This window comes from Lepidochelys olivacea (genome assembly GCF_965140295.1).
Source record: "Lepidochelys olivacea isolate rLepOli2 genome assembly, chromosome: 11".
NCBI lineage: Eukaryota > Metazoa > Chordata > Testudines > Cheloniidae > Lepidochelys > Lepidochelys olivacea.
This window is the reverse complement of record NC_140421.1, coordinates 3248270-3274705: the sequence shown is the minus strand read 5'-3', so window position 1 is coordinate 3274705 and position 26436 is coordinate 3248270. Positions and strand designations below refer to the sequence as shown.

General features: G+C 53.9%; 1 protein-coding gene across 14 annotated transcripts in view; it reads right to left on the bottom strand.

The window, feature by feature from the left end:
* Positions 1 to 6597: 6597 nt before the first annotated feature.
* TNS1 (tensin 1) overlaps positions 6598 to 26436 on the bottom strand; it is a 298282-nt gene continuing 278443 nt past the window's right edge. For 11 of the 14 annotated variants that reach the window (XM_084643936.1, XM_084643946.1, XM_084643945.1 and 8 more), the window contains 8 exons: positions 23046 to 23177; positions 22123 to 22215; positions 21287 to 21364; positions 20415 to 20486; positions 18779 to 18947; positions 17338 to 17406; positions 15721 to 15753; positions 6598 to 12935 (listed from right to left, as the gene is read on the bottom strand). In XM_084643936.1, the coding sequence (XP_084500062.1) occupies positions 12791 to 12935; positions 15721 to 15753; positions 17338 to 17406; positions 18779 to 18947; positions 20415 to 20486; positions 21287 to 21364; positions 22123 to 22215; positions 23046 to 23177 (791 nt within the window). In that variant the 3' untranslated portion in view covers positions 6598 to 12790. Of the gene's footprint in view, positions 12936 to 15720; positions 15754 to 17337; positions 17407 to 18778; positions 18948 to 20414; positions 20487 to 21286; positions 21365 to 22122; positions 22216 to 23045; positions 23178 to 24372; positions 24519 to 26436 lie in introns of those variants that run through there. The other 3 variants (XM_084643941.1, XM_084643940.1, XR_014713659.1) reach the window with 2 other exon arrangements.

Below are 26436 nucleotides of genomic sequence, written 5' to 3'. Positions count from 1 at the left end.
TGCACCCCCAGCTGGAGCCCTCACCCCCTCCCACACCCCAACTCCCTGCCCCATCCCGGAGCCCCCTCCCGCACCCTGAACCCCCTCATTTTTGGCCCCACCCTGGAGCCCACACCCCCGTTTACAACCCTCACCCAACCCCCTGCCCCAGCCCAGTGAAAGTGAGGGCAGAGGACAGTGAGCCACTGAGGGAGGGGGACTGCAGTGAGCAGGGGGCGGGGCCTCGCGGAAGGGGCAGGAAAGGGGGGCTCTGGGAAGGGGCGGGGCTCGGTTTGGTGCTATTCGAAAGTCGGCAATCCTAGTCGCTGAGCATGGCGCAGGGCGGCCCAGAGCTGCTTGAGACCCCCATATGAACAGAGGTGCCCTCGAGAAGAGAGCTCACTGCCGCCATCTGGCGATGGGCAAGGAGAAAGGGCTGAATGGGGCAGGCCTCATTTGCATTTCAGTTGTGTGACAGTTTGGGGCGTTTTAGTTAAAATACAGATAAGTGTTGCGCTTGGAGGCAATCAAATGCTATTATCTCTGTTCAGAAATGAAAGGGCAAGAGACTTCTCCTGGGGTGAGATGTCACCCTGACCACGATCTGGTAGGGTTGGGTATTTCCCCCCTGGAGAAAACAAGCCCAGAGTCCCCAGAGAAGATTGCGGAGAAGAACAAAGGAATCTTGTTTTCTCTGTGTTTGTTGAAAAGGAGCTTATTAAAGGTCTTAGGTATCACTGATTTGTCTCTGAAAATTAAGCAGAGAGGCAATCTCAAGAGGGTAGGTGACTTTGGGGTGGCAGAAGGTGGTGAGGTGGTGGAGAGAGAGAGACTTTCAAGCGTTCTTTTCCTGTAGTTCAAGTTGTCTTAATCGCATATGTGCCTTCTGGCCCAGCAATCCAAGGTGAAGTCACTTCAGGTGGAGGAGCCCCCAGGGCAGCCCAGGTGGAAGTGTTACCTAGTAGGCAGGAGATGGACGTGGCCAACGCTGGACATGAGCGGGGAGCTGGGAAGGCGAGCAGTGGCTAGAATGCATTAGTCACTCACAACTGTGACAGAAGGGCTGAGGCGGGAACTACGGCTAAGATACTGGCAGGGCAGGGTTGAGAGGCTTACCTCATAGAGATCATACCGGCTCCACGGCTCCCATTGGCCGCAGTGCCCCAGGTTCCCAGCCAATGGGAGCTGGCGTTTGGGGCAGTGCCTGTGGGCGGGGGCAGCGTGCAGAGCCCCCCGTCCCCGGCCGCCCCTCCAACTAGGCACCGGACATGCCTCTGTTTCCCAGGAGCCACACAGAGCTGGGCAGGGAGCGTTCCACCTGGCAATGCTACCCACAGGGGTCCTGGCCAACAGGGGGGCCCCAGGAAAAAATCTGATGCCAGGTGGGTGGGCAGGGCAGGAGGAATCCCCCCCCCCCCAACACCCACCAGCCCTGTCCCCAGCAGAAGCTGCAGGATGTGGGAAGCCCCCGTGCCCGACCCTGCTCTCCAGCAGAAGCGCTGGGCAGGAGAAGCAGGAGACGCCCCAGTGCCTGGACCCCCACTGAGCCCCTGGGACTGGAGGAGCTCTTACCCCCTCCCCAGCCCCCAGGGCCATGACATGTGAACAGAGCTTCTCTGGTCTTGGGGGCTGAATTGGAGGGGGGGGCAGAAAAGAGCAAAAGCTGTTGTGGGGCTGCAGTGGGGTTGGGGAAGGGTCACCCACTTGCTCTGGCCCAATGAGGTTCATGTCGGGGGGGGGGATGATACACACACCCCCCGAGGTGGCCTCCAGACCCGCCCATGTGCCTCAGCTGCCCCCACATGGATTTACACCCCTGCACCCCCTAATGTGCCTCTGACCCCTCACTTTCCACAGTTGCAACCCCACAAGTGTCTGTCCCCTCCGCAAAGCGCCCTGCTCCCAAACGCCAATGTGTGTCTGCCCCATCCCATTTCTACCCCCCACCCCGGGCTCTGGCTCCCCCCTCTCCTCTCAGAGGCGGATCCTGAAGGCCTGGTCTCCCCTCCAGTCTACGGGGGGGCACTGACTTCCCCCCACAAGCACAACAAGTGAAAGGGACCTGACCCTGCTCCCCCCTCGCGCTCTGCCGGCTCCCGCTCAGCCTGGGTTGAGTGCGGTGCCATGAGGCTCGTGGAGGGCCAGTCCTAAAGGCGCCCGGTTTATTGACCCTCTGTTTAAAAAGATTTTGCCTTGTTTCCATGCTCTGGTCTTTGGGGCTAGCCTGGAGCTGCTGCTCCTTTCTCACCTCTTTCATTTGGCCCTCAGAGGGCTCATTCCACTCTGGACCCCCGCCCACCCTCCAAGTGAAGGCTCCTTACAGTGCCCCGTGGAGGGGGTTAAAGCTTGGTTTGCATGAGGGTGATGTGGTGCCCGCACTGGGTATGGGCTACGCTGGAATTAGAAACCTGCGGCAGGCCCGTGCCAGCTGCTTCAGGCTCACGGGGCTCCGGCTAAGGGGCTGTTGAATGGCGGCGTAGATCTCTAGGGCCCTTGCAAGGTCCAGAGCCCGGGCTGAAGCCCGCGCCCAAACGTCTACATTGCAATTAAACAATTACCCTTAACCCAGGTAAGCTGGCGTGGGCCAGCCCTGGGGTTTCGATGGCCACGTAGACACGCACGCCAAGGTGTCCGAGCCGCAACTGCCTTTCAGAAATGGGCTGGCATCACAAAGGCCACACCAAGACTCGGCTGCGTAGCCAAGCTCTGGTGTGCTGGCCCATCGGGTGGGGAAAGCTAGCAGAGTAGTTCCCTACAGCGCTTAGGCTAGGTGGAAATGGACAATGAGGCTCCTACCCCTTCCCTTAGGAGACTGCCTTGCCATGGCAGGTCCTAGCTGAGAACAAATTGCTCAGCTGCCCCGTTGGACGGTTGCTGTTTGCTCCTAAGTCATTGGGCACCCTCCTTCCGTGTTTCCAGCCTTTCCGCTATTTCTGGGGTGTTGGGGGTCCCCAAAAGCACCGTGCACTGAGCGGCCCCTCCCATCTTAACCTCTATCGCTCCCAGCCCCTGCCTCACGCAGCCTACCTGCCAGAGGAGCAGGAGTCCCTGGCCACATGCCTCACGAGCTAGGCAGGCCCTTGCCTAGGTTTCTTGTAGGGTTAGCATGGCGTGGCTCCCCGCAGGGCCAACCAGCCCTGCCCCAGCTTGCAGTCACTAGGGAACGGCGCGTATTTACCAATAAACAGCCCCCTAAATACGCTGTTTATGCCAAATATAGTTGAGTGCGAGGCGAGGGTATTTTTAGCCCTCCGGGGGGATGCCAAGTGCCTCGGCGCGGGAGTGCTGGTGCCAGGGAAGCAGCCAGCGCTTTGGCTGACATTTATCTTATCATTACCCTCAATCCGTTCCGGGAGCCCATTTCTTGCCCATCGCTCTGCAGCGTGCCGGGAGGAAGCAGGACCAGACAGCCAGGGGAGGCAGCTAGGAAGCCTGCTGCCCGTTACGGCAGTTGGTGATGGAGCAGCAGCTTGCTGACAGTGCCATTCGCCAAGCAGGGCAGGGACCTGTTCAGGGAGGCGCTAGACATGGGATAACTAATGGGCCAGCTGGGGCAAATCAGCTGGGAGAACGGTCCGTGCTGGCCTGTGGCCTGGGAATAAAGGCATAACTAGGGGGGCTGGGCAGAGACGGGACACGCCGCTCCACGGAGGCTGGCGCGATTTCACAATTTGTTTTCATTCCCATGAGGAACAAAACCTGCCCATTCTGAAATCATGAAATCATAGAATCTCAGGGTGGGAAGGGACCTCAGGAGGTCCTCTCGTTCAACCCCCTGCTCAAAGCAGGACCAATCCCCAATTTTTGCCCCAGATCCCTAAATGGTCCCCTCAAGGATTGAACTCACAACCCTGGGTTTAGCAGGCCAATACTCAAACCACTGAGCTGTCCCTCCCCCGCAATGATCCACAGAAGGAAATTCCCAAAAAAGAGAATTGTTTTGGGGGAGGGGAGGAACTGGCTCAACCTGGTTCATTTCGATGTTGGCTGTTCCTTTTATAATTGGTACAATTAAAAAAAAAATCAAAGCGAAACCTCATTTTGCAAGGGTAACATTGAACGGTGTCATTCCAACACTGTCACGATGGGTCTTTTCATGGTGGTGGAGCTTTTCCCCTTTTGGTTCTTCCAAACAAAATCGCAGCGAAATCGACCCGGTTTCACAGAGCGTTTCAATGTTGACATCTCTCCCTTGGAAAGCTGATCTGCTGATGTTCTTCTGACCAGCGCCAATCATTAGGGTTAAAGGGACAGCGGTGGCAGGCTGCAGATGACGACGGCCCTTAGAAACCCCTATGTAATGTCCTGGAAAGAGCCTCTCTGTGTTCGCAACCAGAACTTTGGAGCAACCCCAGTAGACTCTCCTGCATTCCCCCACCGGCAGGTTTGACTTGAGATCCAGCAGCTGTTAGGGAGGGGTAATTGGTCTATAGAGACCTTGGGCAAGCAGGGCTGGCTCTAGGTTTTTTGCCAACCCCAAGCAAAAAATTTGCCACCCCATGTTCCGAGAGCGCCAAAAAAAAAGGGTAGCCGGAAAGCCGCCCCTGGAATTGTGCCGTCCCGAGCACGTGCATGCTTTGCTGGTGCCGAGAGCCGGTCCTGTGGGCAAGGAGGATTATATTTATCAGAAGCGGCAAGTCCTTTCCCTTCATGTGTTAGTTCCAGGCTGTAGTGCCCTGGGACACGGCATTTCCTTGATCCTCGAGTAGCACGGCATTCATGTTGTGGGCTTGCGGAGTGGATTCTCTATAAGCAATCAGAGGCCATAGTGGTTGCTCTTTCAGACAGGCTGCTTTCCTCAGGGGTCTCCTATCAGACAAACGTCTCACCGCTCAACCGCACCCGCTGCCCCCATCTCCCGAAGCATGCATTAGCCCCAACCGCGGAGGAGATGGAGCGGAAAGGGCCTCCAGTTGAATGATTAGCACCACGAGCAGCCAGCAGCATGGGCGGGACTATGTAGTGACCCCTCACCATCCTTTCTCCTGTGCCATCCACCAACCTCTTCCATCAGAGCAGCCTCCTCCTCACAGGAACGGGACAGGGCATGTGCCTTGCTGGTGGGACTCGGTGATCGAACCTGTGATCTTGCACGGCTCGGTCCCAGGTTCAACTGAAGCCCATTGCCCTCAGTGATGGTTTGGTGGCCTCTTGTGTAACGTAGGCTGGACATTGGGAACTATCTGAGACACACCAGCTCAGCTCTCACGTTGAGGGCTCCGGCGTGCAGGCTCCTCGGAGAACGCCAGAGGGGAACGGACTCGGGGGCTACGTCTGAAGGGCGCTCCGCCCAAGGAAAGGTGCGAGGGCTTTTCCAGGGGGTGGCAAGAGGCCCTGCCCACTGCCGCTGCTGGTCTTCTGCAGAGAAACAGGAGATTCTGCTCTCCCAAGCTGGCAACCCAGTTCCTCCCCCCCAGAACTGAAGCCACTTCACTTAAAAGTGGGTGCTCTGCATCTGCACGTTCCCGCAGAGGGAACCTAGGAGGTGCGATTTGAAATCCACAGGCAGAACGCCACGCAGGCTGGCATGCAGACAGGGTGGTGTGCTATGGTCCTGCCTCAGCGCAGACGCTGCTGGAGGGGGGCGGGGGGAGACTAACAGGACATGAAACAATGGCAAAGATAAGGTCTACCCAGCAGTCCTGGAGGATACAGCAGGGAAACTAGTAAATGGGGGGATACCCCTGGCTGGGCTCCCGCTCGTCTGCTGAGGTGTATTTCCCCAGGCCAAACCCTAGGATCAAAGGGTGCACCGAAATCTTAAGGCGCCAGCCTAGGCTGACAGGCGCAGAGAGAGACAGACGCTGCAGCAGGGAAGTCTGCTACACCCTGTCCCACAGCATCCATAGTGCTTGCGGGGGCTGAGCCCAAGCTCCTCAGAGGTATTTAGGCTTCTAACTCCCATGGGTCTCAATTGAATGCCCTTGAGGATCTGGGCCTTAATGGCCGCAGGGCCCAGCAGGGAAGCTTCACGGCAGGTACAGAGCATGGGCAGCTCCTTCCAGTTCTCCTCCACCTTTTCCTTCTGGTTGGCCCTGGCTGCGGAGAGGGGAAATGGGGGAACATCCAGCAGGGGCAGTGAGTCAGGAAGGGTCAAAGCCGAGTGGGAAGGTGCAGCTAGCAAGGGCATGCGGAAAGGGAAGGTGGAGAGGATGGCCACGCTGCCTTGTGGGAAGAAGGACGGCTGCTATCAAAGGTAGGAGGCAGGGTTATGTGGAAACTTCGGGGGAGCGTAGGCAAAGTGTGTGCTTGGGGGTAGCGGGGGGCAGCAGCCGTGGGAGTCACTTTGAGGGCTCGGCCAAACATCATGGCATTAGTTTACGTGCAGTATGTTATTTAGCCACCAGATGCCGCTGTGAGCTGAAGGATTCCAGGCAGGGTGATGTCCCTGGTAAACAAAGTGAGACCATGCTGGAAGTCAAGCTGCGCAAGGGACTGTTTGTTTCTGTCGGTAGTTGTAGCCGTTTTCTTTAAACGACGTCGCCTGTTTAACAGGGCCCATGGATCATGGATCATCACATCCCCGTGCACCCGCCCTCAATCATCAAGCCCATGGCACCACGTTTCCACCTAGGAAGGGGAGAAGCAACTCAGGCAGGAGCAAATACAGTCACCATATAGATTTCCCTGTGCAAAAAGAACAGAGCATTTATTCCTGCACTCCCTTAAAATTTCGAGATACAATTCCAGCAATCCAGACACCGCGCTGGCATTCCAAGCAACAGTATATTATAGATAATTGATTCTTTTATCACTTATAAAGCCATACAATGAACTGCAAAGAATCAGTCCTCTGTACAAAGGAGAGGGAAAAGGCTAGGGAAGGGGTGTAGTGCGCATTCACACATGGACAATGAGTAACACAGGTCGCCTTTATACAAGTGACAAAGTTATGGGCACAAAGATGAAAAATATAAAGTATATTTCCATCGATATAAATACACTGAAATGGGAAATTCTGGTTTTCCTCTTTTGTGTTTCTTACATTTTTTTGAAAAAACGGACATGATGCAAACTGAAGGTAAGTTATTTTAAACTGCTCGTTAACACTGATTAGCAAATACATTTGTAACATTCCCAAATCGACAATGGTAGCAACACAACAGCAAATGAAATGTTGAAAAAAAGAGTGATTTTGCAAAACAAAAAAATACCAGCCCACTTTGCTGCACGATTTTCCTGTCGGTTTGATTAGCAGGTTTTTGACATCTGGATTATTTATGAGACTGAGGGTTTTTTTAAAATAATACTTTGCACACCTGCAGTGCCTTTTAAAGGAGGCACTCAATGTGCTTTACAAACATTAACCACAAGGATTTAGGATCTGCACCAGTAGAGGGAGTTTTGTCCTTGATTTCAGTGCAAGCAGGATCAGCCCCAAACCCCGGTATGGGGGAAGGTGTTATGTGAGTCAGTGCCAAATCTGGCCCCATTATGTGGATGAACTGGGGGGGTGGGAGGGCACGAGGCTTGTGTTATCGTGACTTCTCTTGTTGTATGTGTGTAGTTCCTGTTTGCATTACCAGATTCGGGTGCGGGGAAGGAACAGACTGGAAAGACATTAACCAGTGCAGGGCAAATCTCTAAACTGGTTTGGTTCCGATAAGATCCTAAAAAATCAATTCCTTCACCCAAGCCTTGTTACGCTGAAAAACCGGACTTGGGAACCTCACAAGAATGGGCTGTGTCAAAAGGTTCTGGGAGACGCAGCTGCAGTGCAGTGAGAGGAGCTTTTCTGCTGGCAGCTCCAATCCCAGCTACAGCCAGGAAAGAGGGCCACATGGAAACGGGATGCAGTGAGGCAGGGTCTGCGTTTATTGAAACTCAGAAATGGTTCAGTTCCAGGAATGGATGCTGGCTCAAACAGATTCTGTTTTTATATCAACCTCTACAAGAGCTCCAGGAGAGATCCCAAAGCCTAGATCCAGTGTTTTGATACTGGGTTATTCAATGCCGGTGTACTGATCAACACGATGATGGCCAATAACACACCCTGGATGAAGGGCCAAAGTTGTCTAAAGTTTGGAACATTGTTGGTTAGCCAGTTGGTAAAAAGGGAGGTAGGACCAATTTGGATCCAATCCCATGAAAGGGCGTTTGGACTGAAGGATGACAATGCGCTTAGTGGATGTTTGTATATTTAAGATTCTGAGTCAAAGCTCGTAAGTCAATGGGAAGACGCCCATTGACTTTAATGGCTTTTGGATCAGAACGCCAAAGACATTTCTATTTCCCTTTCTGGGGGACATGGGGAGGAAGTTTATTGAGCAGTAAGATATGGAGGAGACATAAATAGCAGTTTGGTTGAAATGCCACCAGACACAAGCAACTACAGCATGCTGCTTTGTCTCCGGGGTTCTTTTCCGAAGAAGGGGTTTGAGAAGGGAAGGCCAGGAGAAGCGTGAGAAGAATTGACTGACCTGCTGCCCTCATCACTCAGTCTGCGACTAAAGAAATCAGGATATCTTGTGTCAACTATTTTAAGAATCTCCGACTCTACTGGAACACAGAGTTACATAAAATTAACATCAGCCGGCCGCTCCGGGAATCAGAGTTTACTGATACACACAACAAAATCGACAGCAAAGGGGTCCTTGGGGGGGAGGGGAAAAGAGCACATACAATCAATTTACAAAACAAAACTGGCTGGGAAAAGTGCATTTTAAAGGCTATCTTTGGCAAGAATATATGCAGTTCCTTGTGCAGGGAGTAGGTGTGAGTGTCTGCGTGTGTGAGAGATATAACATCCGCTGCTGAAAAAAACGGCAGTGTGATTATTAGGATACATCCGCTGGAATAAATTGCATCAGCATTAATCTCAAATACTGTGACTGCATTTTTAAAACACAAAGAATCTTCTCGGTCCCTTTAGGAAAGAAAAATTTAAACCTTGGCCGGTAAAGCCAGGTTTTTGCCTGGCTTAGCAGCTTCACAGATATCAGTGGAACGGCTCCGATTTACACAAGCTGACGGTCTGTCTCGGGAAATCAGGGATGACAGAAAGAAGTTACCCAAAAAATGTACTTTAAAAAAAAAAATAGCTCTTCAATTGAAGCTGGAAAACGCCTGCCTATGTCATTTGCAAGATGATTAGCTTTGTGTTAAAAATATAATCTATGGTGATTTTAGCGTTAGAGATTCTGACCCCGTCTAAATCTTTCGTCTTCAGCTCATGAGTTAGCAATGAGCCGTTGCCGGCCACGGCTGGAAGCAAGGGTTCGGTTGTTATTGGGGATCTGCTGTGATTGCTTTATAGATGAGATTGCTGGATGCCTTAATACGGGTTCATTTTATGGGGGGAAAATATGCATTTAAGGCTCAAGCCCCAATTCCCGGGGCAGGACAGCAGATTAAAACAAAAATAATAAAATTAGCTTTAGCTGTGAGAAAAATGAAGTCTGAAAAATAGAGACTTTCAAAAAATATACCTTTATATATTTAAATATCTATAAACACAGTGTTTGTCTAATTGGTTAATGGCAGGGTGAGAAGGTTACAAGTGAGGGGGTTCCTCGTGCTTGAATTTTGCAGAAGGAGGGAATTTCTTTTTAACAACTTAAAATAAAAATATCTCAACGTGCTATACGACAGGGTGGGCTGGAACACAGGGCCCTGGTGGACGTCGTAAAGTGACCCCTCCCACCCCATCCCAGTACCAGTCTCCCAACACCTCCCTGACTCAAATCTAACCCTCCTACGGTATCCAGAAAGGAAAGAGCCCTCCACACGCTCACGCAGCTGTGGCCCTCACACACACACACTCGCACACATCCGCGCACGCCGCCAACCCTTGCGTCACTTGGCAACGGTTTCAAACTCACACGCCTCACATGCTAATTTGCTCCAGGCGCTAGCAAATGTCCATGTTCAACAGGGAAAGGGGGCAGGGGTTAGAGGTGGGGGACCAATCATACGCATTGCACCTTGGGGGCGGTGTCTAAAGGGACACTGCACTCTCTTGGAGCCTTGCCCATGTCACTAGTATAACCGAAATAAACCATGTTTGTCTGTTACACTCTATTATGAGTTATACGTACAAGAGCCTATATGGGGATGGGGGGTGGGGGGCCGTATATAAGGGAGGAGGGTAAGATACACAGAAAGCAATATGGCAAAAAAATAAATATTTTTGTGTAAATTTAACCCCTTTTAAAAATTTGATTAGCTTACAGTATTTTTCAGTATATTTCATATATATATTATATATATCAGGACACTGCCTCTGTATGAGAGAGCAGAGTGCTCTGGGGGAATCCAGGTGGTTGCAATATTTTAGCTGGTTTATAGTTCTCGGGTGTTTTTTGGTTTTATTAACAGACAGCCTGTATCACATAACCTTGCACTGAAATGTGGCACAAACAAGGAAAGGCCTATCTCTCCTGCTTCCTGATTTCCCCCTCCCCTAATACCTCTGACCATATCTGAGTGATTCAAGCTGGTTACGGCGTTTTCCGAAAGCCCCAGAAAGGTGCTTGGGAGATTGGCTGTTAATGCAAATTTGTAGGGTTCCCCAGAGCTGGGCGGAAGCTGAAGATCAGATCTGGGTTTGGAACGCCTCCAGAAGTGGGGAGTGTTTGGGCCGGGGGGCTGTTCATAGCTTGGGTCTCAGCTCTAGCTTGAACTAAGCATTAAAAAAAGAAAAATAGACCCATAAGAATTACCACACAGGAAGAACGTGTTGGCCCGTCCAATCTGCTATCCTGCCACAGGGATTGGCCAATATCAGCTGTGTCAGAGGAAGGGGTAAAACCTGCATAATTTTACCTGGCCATTCCCCAGGGAGAACGAAAAACATCTCTTAACTTCCTGGACTGTCCTCTGGTGGCTCCTATCTCAGCCGAGCTACACGGAGCCAGATATTAACCACAGATCGTCCCATGGGGCCCAGTGTGGAGTCAGAGAGAGGACACGAGCCCTGTATCTGTGGGCAATGCACGTTTTTTGCCGCACCATCTTGTTCCCTATGGAAAGGCCCAAGCAGAGAGGAGATCGTGCAGGGATTTGCAAGGCTGGGAACTTTGCCTCATCTATCCACATTTGCAACACTAGTCGATATCTCTTGTGAGTTAGCATTTCAGTGCAAAGTCTGGGGCCTATGGCCTTCTGAAGCAAAAGCAAAGCTTACGCCTACTGCGTTGTTACTAAACTACAATACATTCAGCACTCCAAGCCTCCACAGGGCAGAGCATCTGAGAACAAAATTCGGCCATGAGATCTCTTGGCTTTTGGATCAGCTGAGAGGATCATGCAGAGCCAAAGCTGCCCACAGACTGCAGGGTCTTTTCTTTTAGTGGCCTCCAAAAATGCCTGAGTTTGCTTTATACTTATTTGCCTTTCGTGCAACCAAATGTCCATGCAATGAACAAATCGCCTGTACGTCTACAGAAGGAGTAGAGACCAGGCTCGACCAGACCTGTGTCCGCTTCCGGTATGTTAGTTTTTAAGAGAACATGTGACAGTCTGCAGGTAAAAATACAGGGTAAAGTATGGTACTGCAGGTCCAGTATATATATATATGGTATATAGCCCAGAAGATCTTTCCGGTGAAGATGATCTTTGGAAAGCATGCTCCTGAATGCAGTTAGTGAAGGCAACCTGCTAAACAACTCTGTGTGTGTGTAAGAACTGCCTAGTGTGTATGCATCACCACCGCCCTGTACTGGATGGAATCAGAACTGCTCACCTGTGTGTCATAGATCCCATACTGCTAACCTTGCGTCCCCTTTCGCTCAAGTGGCCTAGGTCCTGTGCTTTTTGGAGCAGGAGGATCTGAGTTCTCTCCCTTCTGCTGCCAGGAAATCCTGACGGGCTGTGGCGTGCAGCACAGAGACCAAAGGGAGTCGCTCGGGGGCTACAGGCTTATATATAAACCCCACCGCTGTGAATATACATGTATGACACATCCCCACACTCACTTCATATACACAGGAGTGGCAGACCTCAGAGCAGGGAAGGTTAAAAGGGATATTGACCATCCTTTGTTTTCCTGCTTGATCACTCGAGCACAGCGGTTTTCAACATGTTTTCATTTGCGGACCCCTAAAAAATTTCAAATGAAGGTGCGGACCCCTTTGGAAATCTTAGACATAGTCTGTGGACCCCCCCCCGCCTTCGCCCCGGGGTCTGCGGAGCACAGGTAGAAAACCACTGTTCTAGCACATAGGTCATGAGGCCAGAATGGACCACTGAGATCTAGTCTGACCTCTTGTGTAACACAGGCCAGAGATCTGCCCTGAATTCATTCCTGTTTGAACCAGAGCAGATCTCTTAGCAAAACATCTCATCTTGATTTGAAAATTGCCAGTGATGGAGAAAGCCCACCACAGCCCCTGGTAAGCTGTTTCAATGGGTAATTCCCGGGGGGCGGGGGGTGGGCGGGGGTGGTCCTGCAGACCTGCCTTTCATTCGATTAGTTAGCCATGGGCGTTGTTTAAAACAAACGACTGACATTTGCAAACAGAGTTGTTGGTTTTCAAACGGCAGGGTCGCGAACGTTCTCACTTTGACCCGGGGTGAATTCGCCACTTGAAACCTCCCGCGGGGACGCTGATCCAAAAGCCAACCCAGTTCCACTCCTCCGACTCCTGGCCGTTGCGCTGGTCGCATTCCCTGCGTGGGGAAATGCGCTGACATCGCTTCCTTTAGTTTTGTTTTGTTACGCTTGGGTGAGGGTTTTTTTTCTTCCACAATTCAGACCGTTTCCCCCCGATTCACTTCCCTCTCCCACAATGCACTTCCTCGCGCTCCTTCTCGGATCAACTCCAAGTCCTTCTCCAAAATTCAAGGGCAAGAACTACCCGTGTCCAGCGGCTCATCTCTTCTGGCCGGAGCCAAGCATGACCCTTGACACGAAATTGACAATGGCGGTGGCCGGCTGGTCAGGATCCAGCTCGGCGAAGAGGTGACAAATGTTGTCCGTTGTGCTTCCCTGCTTCCTGGCCACAAAGCCAAAGAGCCTGTTGGGTCACAAAGAGAGAATGCACATGAGAGAGCTGCAAGGAAGCAGAGATCATGAGACAACAGCATATATCTAGCAACGGGATATGGCTCGCCGGGGCAAGTGAAGGGATGGGGCAGCCCACATTAGAACATCTGGCCCATCTGGATGACAAGCCGCTAAACCACCACCCCCAACTGGTGAGCCAACGTCCCAGCCTACACTTGATCACCCGCAGGAGAGAACTGATGGCCGCTGCTCAGGATACGTGGACCATGCTTTGCATGGCAGTGGGGAACACACCCGAGCTGGTTCGGCACACGCATCCTCAGGGCCCATTCCGCTTCCACTGGTGCTGATAGAGTTTTTCCCGTCGACTCACGGAGATCAGGCCTCAGTGGGAACATTTCCTTGCCTTCAGGCTGAGAAGTTCAAAGCCATCTGAAGGATTGGGTGCTCTACTCCCATTGGAATGAATGGGAAAGGGGGTCTATATCGCAGCCCACGTGTCTATCAATTCTCATGCAGGGCAGCGTGAGTCAGGAGTAAATCGGTGTCCAGAAGATCAGCAACACCACTGGCACAATTCAAATCCAATTCGGTTCAAATGGGGCCGGGGACATCGTCTGGGAAGCGGCTGTTGGGAAGGGGTAACACCCACGTGCTGAACGAGGCCTCAGAGCAACCTGCAGGACCCTGCATCGATAGCTTCTTAAGCAGCATGCTCCTGGGACACCACAAAAGTGGGTTTGGGGTTGCGGGGCCCAGCCTGGACCCAGATCTGAACTTCCCCCAAGCCCTTGGTCTGGGGTTTTGGTTTGTGCACTGTAGCTGTCCCCAAAGGGACCGGAGTGGCCACAAGCCTGCCAGTGCGACTGTGTGAATCACTGACCATGGCTTCTCCTTTCCTTCTCCGTCCTCCAGCCTTGCCTTCTTCACTCTTCCTCCCCCTCTCAGTGCTGTTCACACTTCTCTCTTCCCCTCCACCAGCTGCTCTCTGCCGGGGCCTTGTGAGCTCAGGCCAAATCCTCAAAGATGCTGAGCCACGGGCAACACCCCTGAAAGCCAAGGGGAGCTGCAGATGGCTCCTTCCCTCTGAGGACACCATTCATATGCATTGGTGCCCACCGTACCCATCGTCCCTTTAGTGCCTGGGCGTGGCCTGTGCCAACCACCCATCTGAGGCAGGCTGCATTTCAAGGAGAAAAGGCGGGTGACGCCCTGATCCTAGCAGCGAGGTGGTGATGGGCATGCTCTGCTTGGCAAGACCCTTGGGCTTTTTTAAACGTGACTATTCCATGAAGCAGACTACAAAATAATCACGTCCAGATGCTTCAAAGGACAAGAATATTTATTCCCCAGGGGACATCTTGTTCTACGGCAACCCCAGACAGGCATTGTCCTGGGTGCACACTGCCCATTCAGAACCTCTCCCAGGGATTGAGGTGGTCGATCGTGCGTTTCTATGGTGATTCATCTCCCCATACATGGAAGGGGAAAAAAGGGTTTGTTAGTCTTGGAGGAGACGAGGGGCGGGAGGAGAAGGGGGATTGTCCGGCCCCGTTAAAATCTCCCTCCCCCTGTACAAACAAAATGTCCTTTTTAATTCCAACATTAAAAGCCAGGTTATAAATATGGGATTGGAGGGGAACAGAATGTTAGCCAGCTCCCTGCCAGGTCATTTCTAATTAGAGAGCGAAAAATCCTAACAGCTGGGGATACTAATTAAAAGCCCTTCGCTAACACAATGACTAAAATTAGTGGAGCCTGGGCTCACTCGAATGGGACTCAGCCGGCAGCTCCGTCCTCCTGTGGGCAACGTAGGGCAAAGGGCTAGTCAGCTTAGAAGTGGGAAGAGAAAAGCCAGATCCACACGGCTGCCCCTTCCCACTGCCCTCGTTCGCTTGGGGACGTGTGACGCCGGCCAGGCCTGGAGGAGGCGAGGGGTCTTTGCGGCTACCTGCAGACCTGCCATTCACACTGATGGGAGTGGTCAGGGACTGCATTGTCTAGCCAGTTTGGGATGGAGGAGACTTATTAAGCCTGGGCAGGGTCTGGGGCAGGAATGTTTCCTATAGACCAGCCTCTTCAGCCAAACAAAGCTCTTTTCCTTGCCTCTCCTCCCCCCAAGAAAATTTCCACCAAGGGACACATGCCAACGGGACCCCACACCTTGGGGCATGTCCCACTGGCCCCCCGCAGGGAAATGGTCTCTTCCTGCAGCCTTTGTTTTTGTTGTTGGTTATTACAGTCTCAGGCTACAGCGGGAAATGTTTCCCAGCTGCGACGGGCAGCATCTGGCTATCACAGAAGAACATGCAAACGCTGGGGGAACCAGATTTGGGTGCATCTGCCTGCTGGGGGATGATGATACTGCCTGCAGTCCCGCCCAGCTCCAGAGGGGGCACTGCCGAGTCAGCATGTGCCCTGCCCCGCCCCCCCCCGGAGCACCCTGGAGAACAAGCTGAGCATGGCACTCAAAACGTCCTGTCACGCCTTCCGGCAGCTGCCTCTCCCCTGCTCCACCAAGGCCAGAGACAGGAGCCGCTCGCATGCACCGGACCCGTACCGGAAGGACAGAGCAAACTGTGATGCGTGCCCTTTGAGTCACCCCGTCGGGATGGCCGATTTGTTTGACAAAAGACACTTGGAGAAGCATCTACGCTTGGCAGGGTTGATCTGGTCCGGTTTGCTGGCATGGAGCATTCACTCAGCGGGTGGCTCGTGGGGCCAACTCAAAACGCGAACGCAACCCAACGGTCAGAATGTGAACGGCAGCAAAGAATTCGATACATGGCACTTACTTTGCGGGACCTCCACCGTCTGATTTAGTCCATCTGCGGGGAGAAAAACAGCCCCAGGGAATTACTGCTCTTCTCACCAAGCACAATGGTACCAAACTCATTTGCTAGCATCACCGTTTCAGGCCAAGCACTAGCTGCAAAGTCACTGTCCGGGCCTGACTTTCAGAAGTTCTAAATGAGGCCATGGGGGGCTGGGGAAACCTCTGAAAATAAGGGGGTAAGGCCCAGATCCTCAGAGGTATTTAGGCACCTAACTCCCCTAAACATAAAGTCACTCTAGTCCATTGATGTCTTGGAACTAGATATGAGCCTGTTTCTAAGATCTGCTTCTATGGACTGAGCCCCCTACAAGCGCTCCCAGGCCCACGGGCAAACGCCCGCACCCAAACCATCTACTTTGAAGCACTGTTTTTATCAGAACCTGACCCTGTTAAGCAGAGACACCCAATAGGCTCCATCTGACTCCTCTGTTCCCCATTGAAAACAGATTCCCTTGCCCAGGAGCGAAGGCCAGCTGCTACAAAGATCATGCTCTACTGCCTAAATTAGGCGCATCATCCCAGGATTGCCTGGCTGCAGTATCTGGCAGTGACCATATCCTGCAGGGCCAACAACAGCAAAGAGGGAAGCACAAGGATATAATCGGATGCTTTTGGCCAGCATGAGCGGGGAGGGGTCTCAGCATACCAGTAGCCAGCGTACTTCTCCCCTGACCCTTTATCTACACTGGGGATTTTCCATAGGTGAGCCCAGAGCTACACTGGTCTAACCCCCGAGAATAGGCAGGCAAAGCTGCTATAAACTCCCTTTGCACCCAGGCTGCTCACCCCAGTTTCAAGTAAAGAGTAAATTGCACCTATGCAAATTGCCGCTGATAGCCGATTCTCCGGTCTATGCTAGGCGTTCGGGCTGGTACAGCTACACCAGTGACTTATCAGTGCTGATAAGTGCAAAGTAAGCCACACTGGAAATAATCATCTCAACTCTGCATGCAAAACGATGGCGTCTAAATGAGCTATTACCGCTCAGGAAAGCTGGGTGTCAATGGGATTGGATACTTAACTCTAGCGTTTCCCACTCGCGAGCTCAAATTGATGATTGGGAAGGAATTTTCATAGGTTTTAAAGCCAGAAAGGACCATTAGTTTCATCTGGCCTGGCTTCCGGCACAACAAGGCCAAAAAACCTCTCTCAGGGATCCTGCATCCAGCCCAGAACTAGGCTAGAGCAAGAGAGACATCCAGTCTTGACTTAAAAACTCCCAGTAATGGAGAATCCACCGCGTCGTGAGGGATTTCCCTCCCGGGGGATATCGGCAGAGACCCGAGAACAGGGGGATGTTGCCTTTCTCGGCAGCACAGAGCAGGAATGACCCATCAGTTGGGTCAGTTGGTGTTGACAGATTGCCCCGCCGCTGCTCATTCTCCCAGGTGTTGGTGGCCCCTCCATGGCAGACTGCTGGCTGCCTCTGAATTTCAATGGGATATCAAGCCTTTTTCCTCCTCAAAAGCAAGCTGGGTGTGGTTAGTGAAGCCGTTGACCCACACACAGACCCAAGAGAGGGGGATTCTTTCTCCAACCCCATTCCCACTCAGGGATCTCTGGCTACGGCACTTACTTTCGTTCCTGGGGGTCCAGGTCGCAGTAGGTGACGGTGCTGAGGGGATAATGTCGTCTGAAGAACAATCTGAAACACAAGCAGAGGCCACGGTGAGCGCGTAAGATCAGCCTCTAGACTCTGCATCCCGCCTGGAGCCCCGCCCCGCCAGCTCTTCTCCCGCCACGTTTGCATCCTCCTGCCACGAGGTGCGTTAACGAGATGTTGCATCCTCATACGGCCCTGCAACCCCAGCACGAGCTGAGGCAATGGCGCCGGGTGAACGCGGGACATGGTGACTTTGCCTTGCCATGCCTGAAATAGGGAAGGGGGCAAGGAGCCTTTCGTTGTCCTGTTAGCTGACAGCCGGAGGTGGGTCAGACCTGAGCAAACTGGGCCCGTCCCGGGAGCATCCAGGTACGTGATGATCCTTCCAAGAGCCTGTTCCCCAGGCAGCAGTCTCCCAATTACAGCGGACTGAGCAGGGGTGAGGTCTCAGTTCCGGTCTGTAACTAGCCCTGAATGCCAGGCACTCGCTCCCCCGGTGCATGCACCCTTCCCAGCAGCAGGGGTCAGCGCAGCCAGGACTGGGGATCAAATCCTCCATTTCCCACGGCAGTACGGCACCTGACACACAGCACGGGCCTTTTTAAAAGATGAATAGCTCCAAACTCGCTCTTCAAGACACACTCCGAAAAAGACAGCTGGACCCAAACCAAAACCCAGCACCTCTCCTGGGCTGGGAACTGAAATCAAGTCTGGATCGGACCCCATTTCTCATGTAAATGAGTCTCCAGTCAGATCTGTTTCTGTCTTACCTCCGTTTGGTGAGACAAAGAAACCCCGTCTCCCTCAGGAAGGCTCCCGAGAGTTGTGGTTAAATGGCCACAGCAGCTGTATCCCACCCCCAGCCCAGCTGTCCCCCCACTGCAGGAATCTATGGTACTTACCTGACCCCCTGCTCCCATGGTGTCTGAATGTCTCCTACACCCATAGGAGATGGGACAGTGCACCCGCTCCCCCTTGTACCAAGTGGGAGCTGAGACACTGAGAGTAACGGACTTGCCCAAGGTCACATACAGAGCCTGGCAAAGACGGGAATTGAACCTGAGCTTCCCCAAGTCCCTGAATCGCACCCTAACCATTGGGCAATGCTTCCTCCCCAGTCCTCAGCTCCTTCCCAGATCCCGGCTATTCTTCACAGGCCTCCGGTCCGGCCCTCCCCTGACAGCCTGTTCTGGGGGCTCTTCCAGCGTGACACCAACCTCACCGTGGATTTACGTCCACAGAAGCTGCCGGGTTCGGAGGGCAAATTCCTGCAGGGGTGGCCAGCCGCCGCCCTCCTACCTGTTCACCCAGCCCCTCCGCAGCTCGTTCCGTGGTGACCTGTGTGTGCTCGATGCCTGGGCACCCCCGCGTGACAAGGCTCCCCGCGGGAGCTGGGCCCAGGCGGGGCTCTTACTTTCTCTGGTTGTCTGTCAAGGTGATCCCCTGTGCGGAGACTTTGAAGTGCACGATGATGGCTGCGGGCATGGGCACCAGGGCCAGCGTCTCGCTGATGGCTTTGGCGATGGCCTGTGGGCCCGTCAGTGACTCCATCTCCACCGAGTTGATGAAGATCACGTTACAGGCTGGAAGGGAAACACGGCAGGCGTGAAGGGAAGGGGTGCAAATGTCACCGACGGGCCGGGCACCCACGCAAGGGCCAGCTCATGCTTGGCTATTGTCCTCCACCTCGGGAACTAAGCTACGGCGGGGGGGCTGGAGAGGGTGCAGAGTGTCGGCTCTCTTGTCTCGAGACCCCCCGCTTCCAGTCCCCAGCTCAGATCACGGGGGAATGTGACGTTTGTGGCTTGGGGCCTGGTTGAGCACATCCCAAACCCTAACACACTGGCTCTCGGCAGTGCCTAGGGCTGGACAAGAAACGGGGGGTCTGGGGGGCTGCAGGTCAAGATCGAGGGGCATCGGCAGAGCTCTTTCCATGGGGAATCTGCAGGTAGGGTAGCAGCGGGCTGTGGGTCAAAGCGAGGGGCACGGCAGAGCTGGGGGTGGCGGTGTGGGGGAGTCCAGGATGGGCTGAAGGTCAGGACTGAGGCAGAGCTATGAGGGGGGAACCCAGGCTGAGATACCAGCAGGCTCTGGGGCGTCCGCAGAGCCCTGCCTGGGGGGAACCCAGGACTGGAAAACAGGGAGGGCTGTGAGCTGGGATCGAGGGGCCTCAGAAGAGCTGAGTGTGTCCCCGCGGGGAGCCCAGAACAAGAATAGCAGGGGTGGCTGCTGGTCAGGCTTGAGGGTCCGCAGCAGGGTCCTTTATACAAAACCCTACGGCCAAGCAGCCCCAGGCTTTGCAGGAGATTTGAAATCGAGCTCTGGATCCCAGTGACGGGGCTGGGGCCCATCTCTAACGATGAGGAGCAGCTTTTTGGAACCGCTCCTCACAGTCGTTCATGGAGCCTCCCAGCCCCACCTGGAAGGGAAACAGCCTTATTCCCCAGACACTGAGAGGGGAAGCTCGCAGCCAGGCAGTGGCGCAACTGGGAGCGGAACCCAGGAGTCCTGGCACCCCATGCCCTGCTTTAACTATTAGACCATGTTCCTTCACTGAGCTAGGAAAGGAACCCAGGAGTCCTAGCTGCCAGGCCGCACTCTGATCACCAGACCACCCTCCCACCCAGTATATCTGAGCATCGCCTACGTTCAGCGTGACGTTGAGAGAAGCCAAACCCCGGCTATGCAATTCCAGCATGGCACCTGCCCTTCCACTGGGGGCGGGGGCAGAGGTTTGCAAGCCCTCCCTATCTGAATCTTTCTTAACCTAAAAGAACGCCTGTGAGCTGCCTCGTCAGTGCAGCCGCAGGGGCCAGCGTGGCATGGCTGTCCGGTTGGACCCCAGGGCTCCCCCAGGGGCTCTAAGCGCCCCCCCACCGCACGCTTTCGAAGCCTCCGCGCTCTGCCTGCACCTCCGAGGGCGAGCGAAGTGCGTCCGCGGCACACAGCGGGTAAAGTGGAGGAGGCCGCGGTGGAGAACGCCTGCGGAAAGGCGGCCCGATGCAGACGGAGCTCCCTGCCACGCTCCCCGCCACGTCCCGGCCACTCACCGGCTCCCTGCTTGAGCAGGTCTGTCGCCGAGTTGGCGGCTGAGGTTGCCTCTTTCGGTTTGTCCGTGGGATCTAAAAAAAACCGGGGAGAGGAAGGACAGTGACTCCTCCGCCACTCGCGGTCTGGGAATACACGCTGGGGCTCCTACGGCCGGGATCTGCGGGGGCGATCGTGTGATGGAGGAACAATGTCACTGAGGAGCCGTACGCACTGCGCTGGTCTCCATGGGAATCTCTACAGAGATACACCCGAATCGGATGCCCTCTCAGTCTGAGTCATTACGTCGTGTTTGGGGGGCGGATCAGAACTTTCCCGGGGGCTGGGGGAGTTTGGATCCGGGGGGCTGAGGGATCTGATCCCAAAGAGGGATGGTAAGCTCTTTTTGTTCTGGCATTGTACCACGTCAAGAACAATGGGGTCCTGGCCATAGACTCCTAGAGGCACAGACCCATAGGGTTAGGAGGGGCCACCACGGTCATCTGGCCTAACCCCCTGCCAAGATGCAGGATTTGTTCTGGCTTAACCATCCATCCATTACCCTAGGGCCTAGGAGCTGCAGTCGTGGTACAGGATTCCTCCTAGGCCCCGTGGTAACTCAAATAATACTAATGAGACGGACGGGTCCTGAACATACTACTTGATACATGTGGTTTCTGCCAGAGGACAATGACTCCTGGGCTTGGGTAAGTAAGCCTCGCAGATAAGTAAAGAAGGAACCGAATTCGAAACATCTCCGGGGTCAGACACAGTGTTAGGGATGGGATCTTATAAAGCTTTCCAGTTCCGCCCTGCGGTGCTGAGCAAGGGGAAAAATCCATCCAGCCCCAGTCCCCGGTGCATCCCCCATGCCCCATTCCCCTGTGCCTCCTACCTTGGTCGGGAATGACCAGCTTGCAGGGCAAGGCCAGCGGGATGATGGAGTGCTGGTACACCAGAGCAGACAGGCATCCTGGGGAGAGAGCCCGGCAGGGAACACCGTCAGTCTAACGCTGAGGCATGGACACAGCCTGCATTAGAGTGGGGACGTTCCTTCCCCATCAGCTGACAAGCCATCCGCTAGCTTCCCCACCTGCTCGCTTTGGCCCCGACTCGGATCCCCACAGTCATGAGCAGCCCCGGTGACTTCACTGGCACTGCTTGAGTAAGGGGGATACTCAGGGAACCAGACCGGCTCTGTGCTTTCCAGTGTCTCCCACCACCCCATGTCCTGGAGTTCACTGTCGTCCCTTTACACGGCAAGCTCTTTGGGGCCTTGTTCTCCCTCCTTTCGGTAGGAGCCAGACATCTGCACACCCCAAGCACAGGGGATAGGGCTGCCAACCCTCGAGGATTGTCCTGGAGTCTCCAGGAATTAAAGCTTAACCTTGAATTAAAGAGTAGAAACCTCCAGGAATATGTCCAACCAAAACTGGCCACCTTAACAGAGGACCCAGCTTTATTGTCATTCCTGGATGTCTGGTTGCCAAACTCCTGGTTAGCTTGTGTTGGTGTTTGGAGGGGGGGGGGGTGTGTGACCGCGCTTGTGTGTCACTGTTAGGGAGGTGCTTTTTGGCCTCTGTTCCAGATGCCCACAGGATACCCCAAATCCAGCCATGCCTGCGGTGATTCCTATCAATGCCGCTTACTCCCCACAAGGGGGCGTCGCTGCCAGAGGGCACTGAACGGTCCTAGGGCTGAATAAGGGAGGGGAGGGTCATTGCCACTTACCAAAGTTGGGCTCGTTGGGGCATCCTTTTAGCTTCACCCCGCGCGGGCTGGTCTCGATCAGGAAGTGCCTCACCAGCTCATTGGTTATATCTCCTCGGGGGGAGAGAGGACGACGTCACTCCAGGCTCCCGGCCCCTCCTGAAACCAACCCCCTTGTGCTCCCTAGGACAGCGGGCTCTGGAGTGGCCTGGCCCCTTAGGGTGAACATCCCTCCTGCCCGCCCCACCCCTCAGTGCACGCTGGGTGATCCAGGCCCCAGGCTCTGGGGAGCGAGAGCAGAGTCCAACAGCCAGCTGCCCTGGGCTTTGCTTTCCCCGTGGGTGAGCCGAGGGAGCAGTGCAGCTAAGGAATCCCAGCTGGTGCAGCTCGGCCGGAGAGAGCGTCAGCAGCCAGCCGGGGGCCTCCTTTCAAATCCCCCCCACGGGCTGCATGAAAGAGGCAGCTTCTGAGCTCCAGGCCCCAGTGGCGTACACCTGGGCTAACTAACTCCACTGACGTCACTGGGGTCACTCCAGTTTGCACTGGGGTGGGTGGGAGGGGAGCCCGGTCCACAGAACACTATTCTAGACAGCTAGGCTACGGCCCAGGGGCACTTGGGACCAGACACTTCATCCCCAGTGCAGAGAGGGCAGCAGCAGAGAGAAAGGGGACCACGCCCCTGGGCTCTTTGCCGACGAGGACACAGAGACATGCTTTGCTGGCAACCCCCGGCCTGGATCTAAGCTCCCATAACTCAGTGGAAAGGCTCCCACGGGCCAGCCGAGAGCTAAACGCCCTGCATCCCAGGCGGGTTCCTGCTGCCTCAGCACATACCCAGCTGCGCTCCGCTGCCCCGAGCGGCCCCGTGCTCAGCCAGCAGAACAATGGGGGGGGGAAGTACCGTGCGCTCCCGGGGGCTGGCGCGCGGGGGTGGACGACAATACCTTTCTTGTTCTGCTGCAGGATGGTTGGAGGCGGAGAGGCTACTTTCATGGCCAGCCCGTAGGCTCCCCGGAAGGAGTGACTGTCTCGGATAATGAAGGCTCCGGGCTCCCTGTCCTTCAGTAGCGTGATGGCTGGGACAGGAGAGGAGCACAGGAGTCAGGACACGCCATGAGGCAGCTATTGCGCCTCTGAGCACGGAGCAGCTGCCCCAGGAAAGGCAGAATGCTACACTGGGCGAGTTATGCAGGGTAGCTGTAGCCGTGGTGGTCTCAGGACGTGAGAGAGACAAGATGGGGGAGGTCATATCTTTCATTGGACCAACCACAACCCAGGCTCAAGGGGGACCCCATCCTGAAAGAAATCTTTCCTGGACCCCCACTTCTGACCTTCAAACAACCCTCCAACTTCTGCACGCTCATCGTCAGAAGCAAGCTCCCCACAGACCAGGGCACACCAACCCAAACGGCACCAGACCCTGCCGGAACAGCAGGTACAAAATCCCCAGGCATCAAACTGATCGACACCCCCCCACAATAGGCCTTTCAAGATCCATGGGTCCTACACATGCCTAGCACATGTGCTGCACCCCACCCAGTGCACGGCAAGACAATCGCTGCGCTCTTGAATGAACTCACACAGGAAAATGCAAAACACCCTGTCACCTGCGGGAGAACATCGCTCTTGATCTGACCTCTCCGTCCTCGAAGGAAACCTCCACAACACTTTTAAAAGACAAGCCTGCGATCTTCAATTCATAACTCTGCTAGACACTAAAATTCATGGACTGAACAGAGGTGCTGGATTAGTGGTTTATTACAACAATCCGTAACCCACTAGCCCCCCTTTTATGTCCTATGACTGCAGGGGTGTTAACGGGCCACTCTACCTTGAATGGTCCCTTACAATATGTGCTAACTACATATGCTAAACTATCTGTTCCACCTTGCATTTAGCTGCGAGGCTCCAGTACCTTTCCCTGTCTGGCTGGAAAGCTTGTCTCTCTCTCCAACAGAAGCTGATCCAATAAAAGATATCACCTCCCCCACCTTGTCTCTACAATGGGCGAGGCACAGACTTGGGAGGCTCAAACCTGTCCTCTCCTTTGGACCCGTCACTTGATTTCTCAGACACGGCTGCCAAACATTAAGCATCCCCCTCCCCCCATCCCTCTCTGTAGTAAGTGGTGACCATCACCGTAGTATCTTGGCACCTGCAGAGGTGTTATTCTTATTTATTATTGATATTTACTGTAGCACCTAGGTGCCTGCGTCCTGGCCAGGACCCCAGTGTGCTTGGTGCGGTACAAACAGAACAAAAATTTGGCACCTGCTTCCAAGCCAAGCATAAGACAAGAGCTGGGTCCAAGCAAAGGGTGAGGGGGACAAGGCCACAGGCAGACAGTCTGGTCGGCAGGATGGGCAGCGGTCGCAGCACTCCAGTGGTCGCAGTCTGAACGTCGGCCCTGCATGTGCCTATTACAGAGATGGGCTCCTAGCGTTACCATCCCCCAAGATCTGACAGTGTGGCCTCAGCCCTCTTTGTGCCTCTGTTTCTCCTTGTAAAAAGGAGATCATAAGAATCACCTACTGACCTCCTGGGGCCAATGGGCTGTGAGATCTGGTACCCTTTGAGCGCGTTAACTACTGCCACCAGGGAGTGCTTTAGAAATGTTACTATGCTCAAATAAATTGGTTAGTCTCTAAGGTGCCACGAGTACTCCTTTTCTTTTAGCTGCTAATGAATTTCACCTCCCAGTGAGGTTAGTAGCATGATCATTTTCCATTCTGCAGAGAAGGGGAACTGGGAAACAACATCACCAGCCCCGGGTCCCCCGTAGGGAGTCAGGGATAGAACCCAGGTGCCCTGACTCCCAGCCCCCTCTCCGAGATCACCTCCCATGTATCTCAATGGGGATATTGTCCTTTGCGTAATCAGCCAAGGGGGGCGGGGAAGGAACAATAGAGAGAAAGAGGCAATAAAGGTGGTTCTGGGCCAGGTGGTGGGGCTGAGGGGTTTGGGCTCCCACATGTCAATGGAACCAGCATTAGGGAAGGGCAAAGTGAACCTGTCGGTGGCCTGGCAGCTGGTGTGTTGTGGCTGCTACTTCTTATAATTGTCAGGTCAGACTAGAGGATCCCAATGGCCTGCTTTGGCTTTAAAATGCACCAGTCTAGTCATCTCCCTGTGCCTTGTGACACCCCAGTCCCTGGGCTGTATGTCCCTGGGACCTCTCATCGCATACTCAGATTGTCTTTGGGACAGGGATTGCCATTCATCATACACCTGGACAGAGCCTAGCAATATGGGGGCCTGGATCCTGGACGGGGGTGTCTGGGCACTGCCGCAGTACAGCTCAGCAGGGGTAATTAACATGCCAAGATCTCTGCCATGTCACAGGTGTCCTGCCCTGGCGTAAGGAGGCACTGAGCTCTCCCAAGGGGGATCGGAAGGGATCGAGCAAATGCACCGACACACAGACAATGTCTTTTTATCCCAGCCAGCAGCCTACCCCAGGGGTTCTCAACCAGGGGTATGTGGAGCCCTGGGGGTAGGCAGAGGTCTTCTGGGGGTACATCAACTCCTCTAGATATTTGCCTACTTGTACAACAGGCTACAGAAAAAGCACTAGCGAAGTCAGGACAAATTAAAATTCCATACAGATGACGACTTGTTTACACTGCTCTATATGCCGTACACTGAAATGTCAGTACAATATTTATATTCCAATGGATTTATTTTGTAACTCTATGGTAAAAATGAGAAAGGCGGCCATTTGTCAGTAACAGTGTGGCTGGGACACTTTTGTATTTTTATGGCTGATTTTGTAAGCAAGTAGGTTTTAAGTGAGGTGAAACTTGGGGTACGCAAGACAAATCAGCCTCTTGAAAGGGGGACAGTGGTCTGGAAAGGTTGAGAGCCCCTGGCCTAACTCTTCCTCCAGGCAGACTGCGAGCCTGGGGTGCATTGCAGCTTCCAACGCACCAGCAGGCTGCAAGATGGACCTGGCCCTGAAGAGCTGAAATTTGCATCCAGAGACAAACTTTTGTAGCTTCACCTTATTCAAAGTCCCTCCTGCCGGCTTCCCCATCATCTTCTCCTGTGTATCTTAGGTGCTTAGCTGGCCCCCTCACCAGGGTATCTGAGCACCTGACAGTCTTTACCATATTTATCCTCACAACCCCTGTGAGGTAGGGCAGTGCCAATGTACAGATGGGGAACTGAGGCACACACACAATAAGGCCCATGTAGGTATGTAGGCAGCACTGTGCTCGGTGTTGCGATGCCTAACTGACTTAGGAACCTACACCTCATTTTCAAAAGGGATTTAGGCACTTACAAGCCTAAATCAGATTGATGGGCAGTAGGATTTAGGCTCCTAAGGGCCTAAAT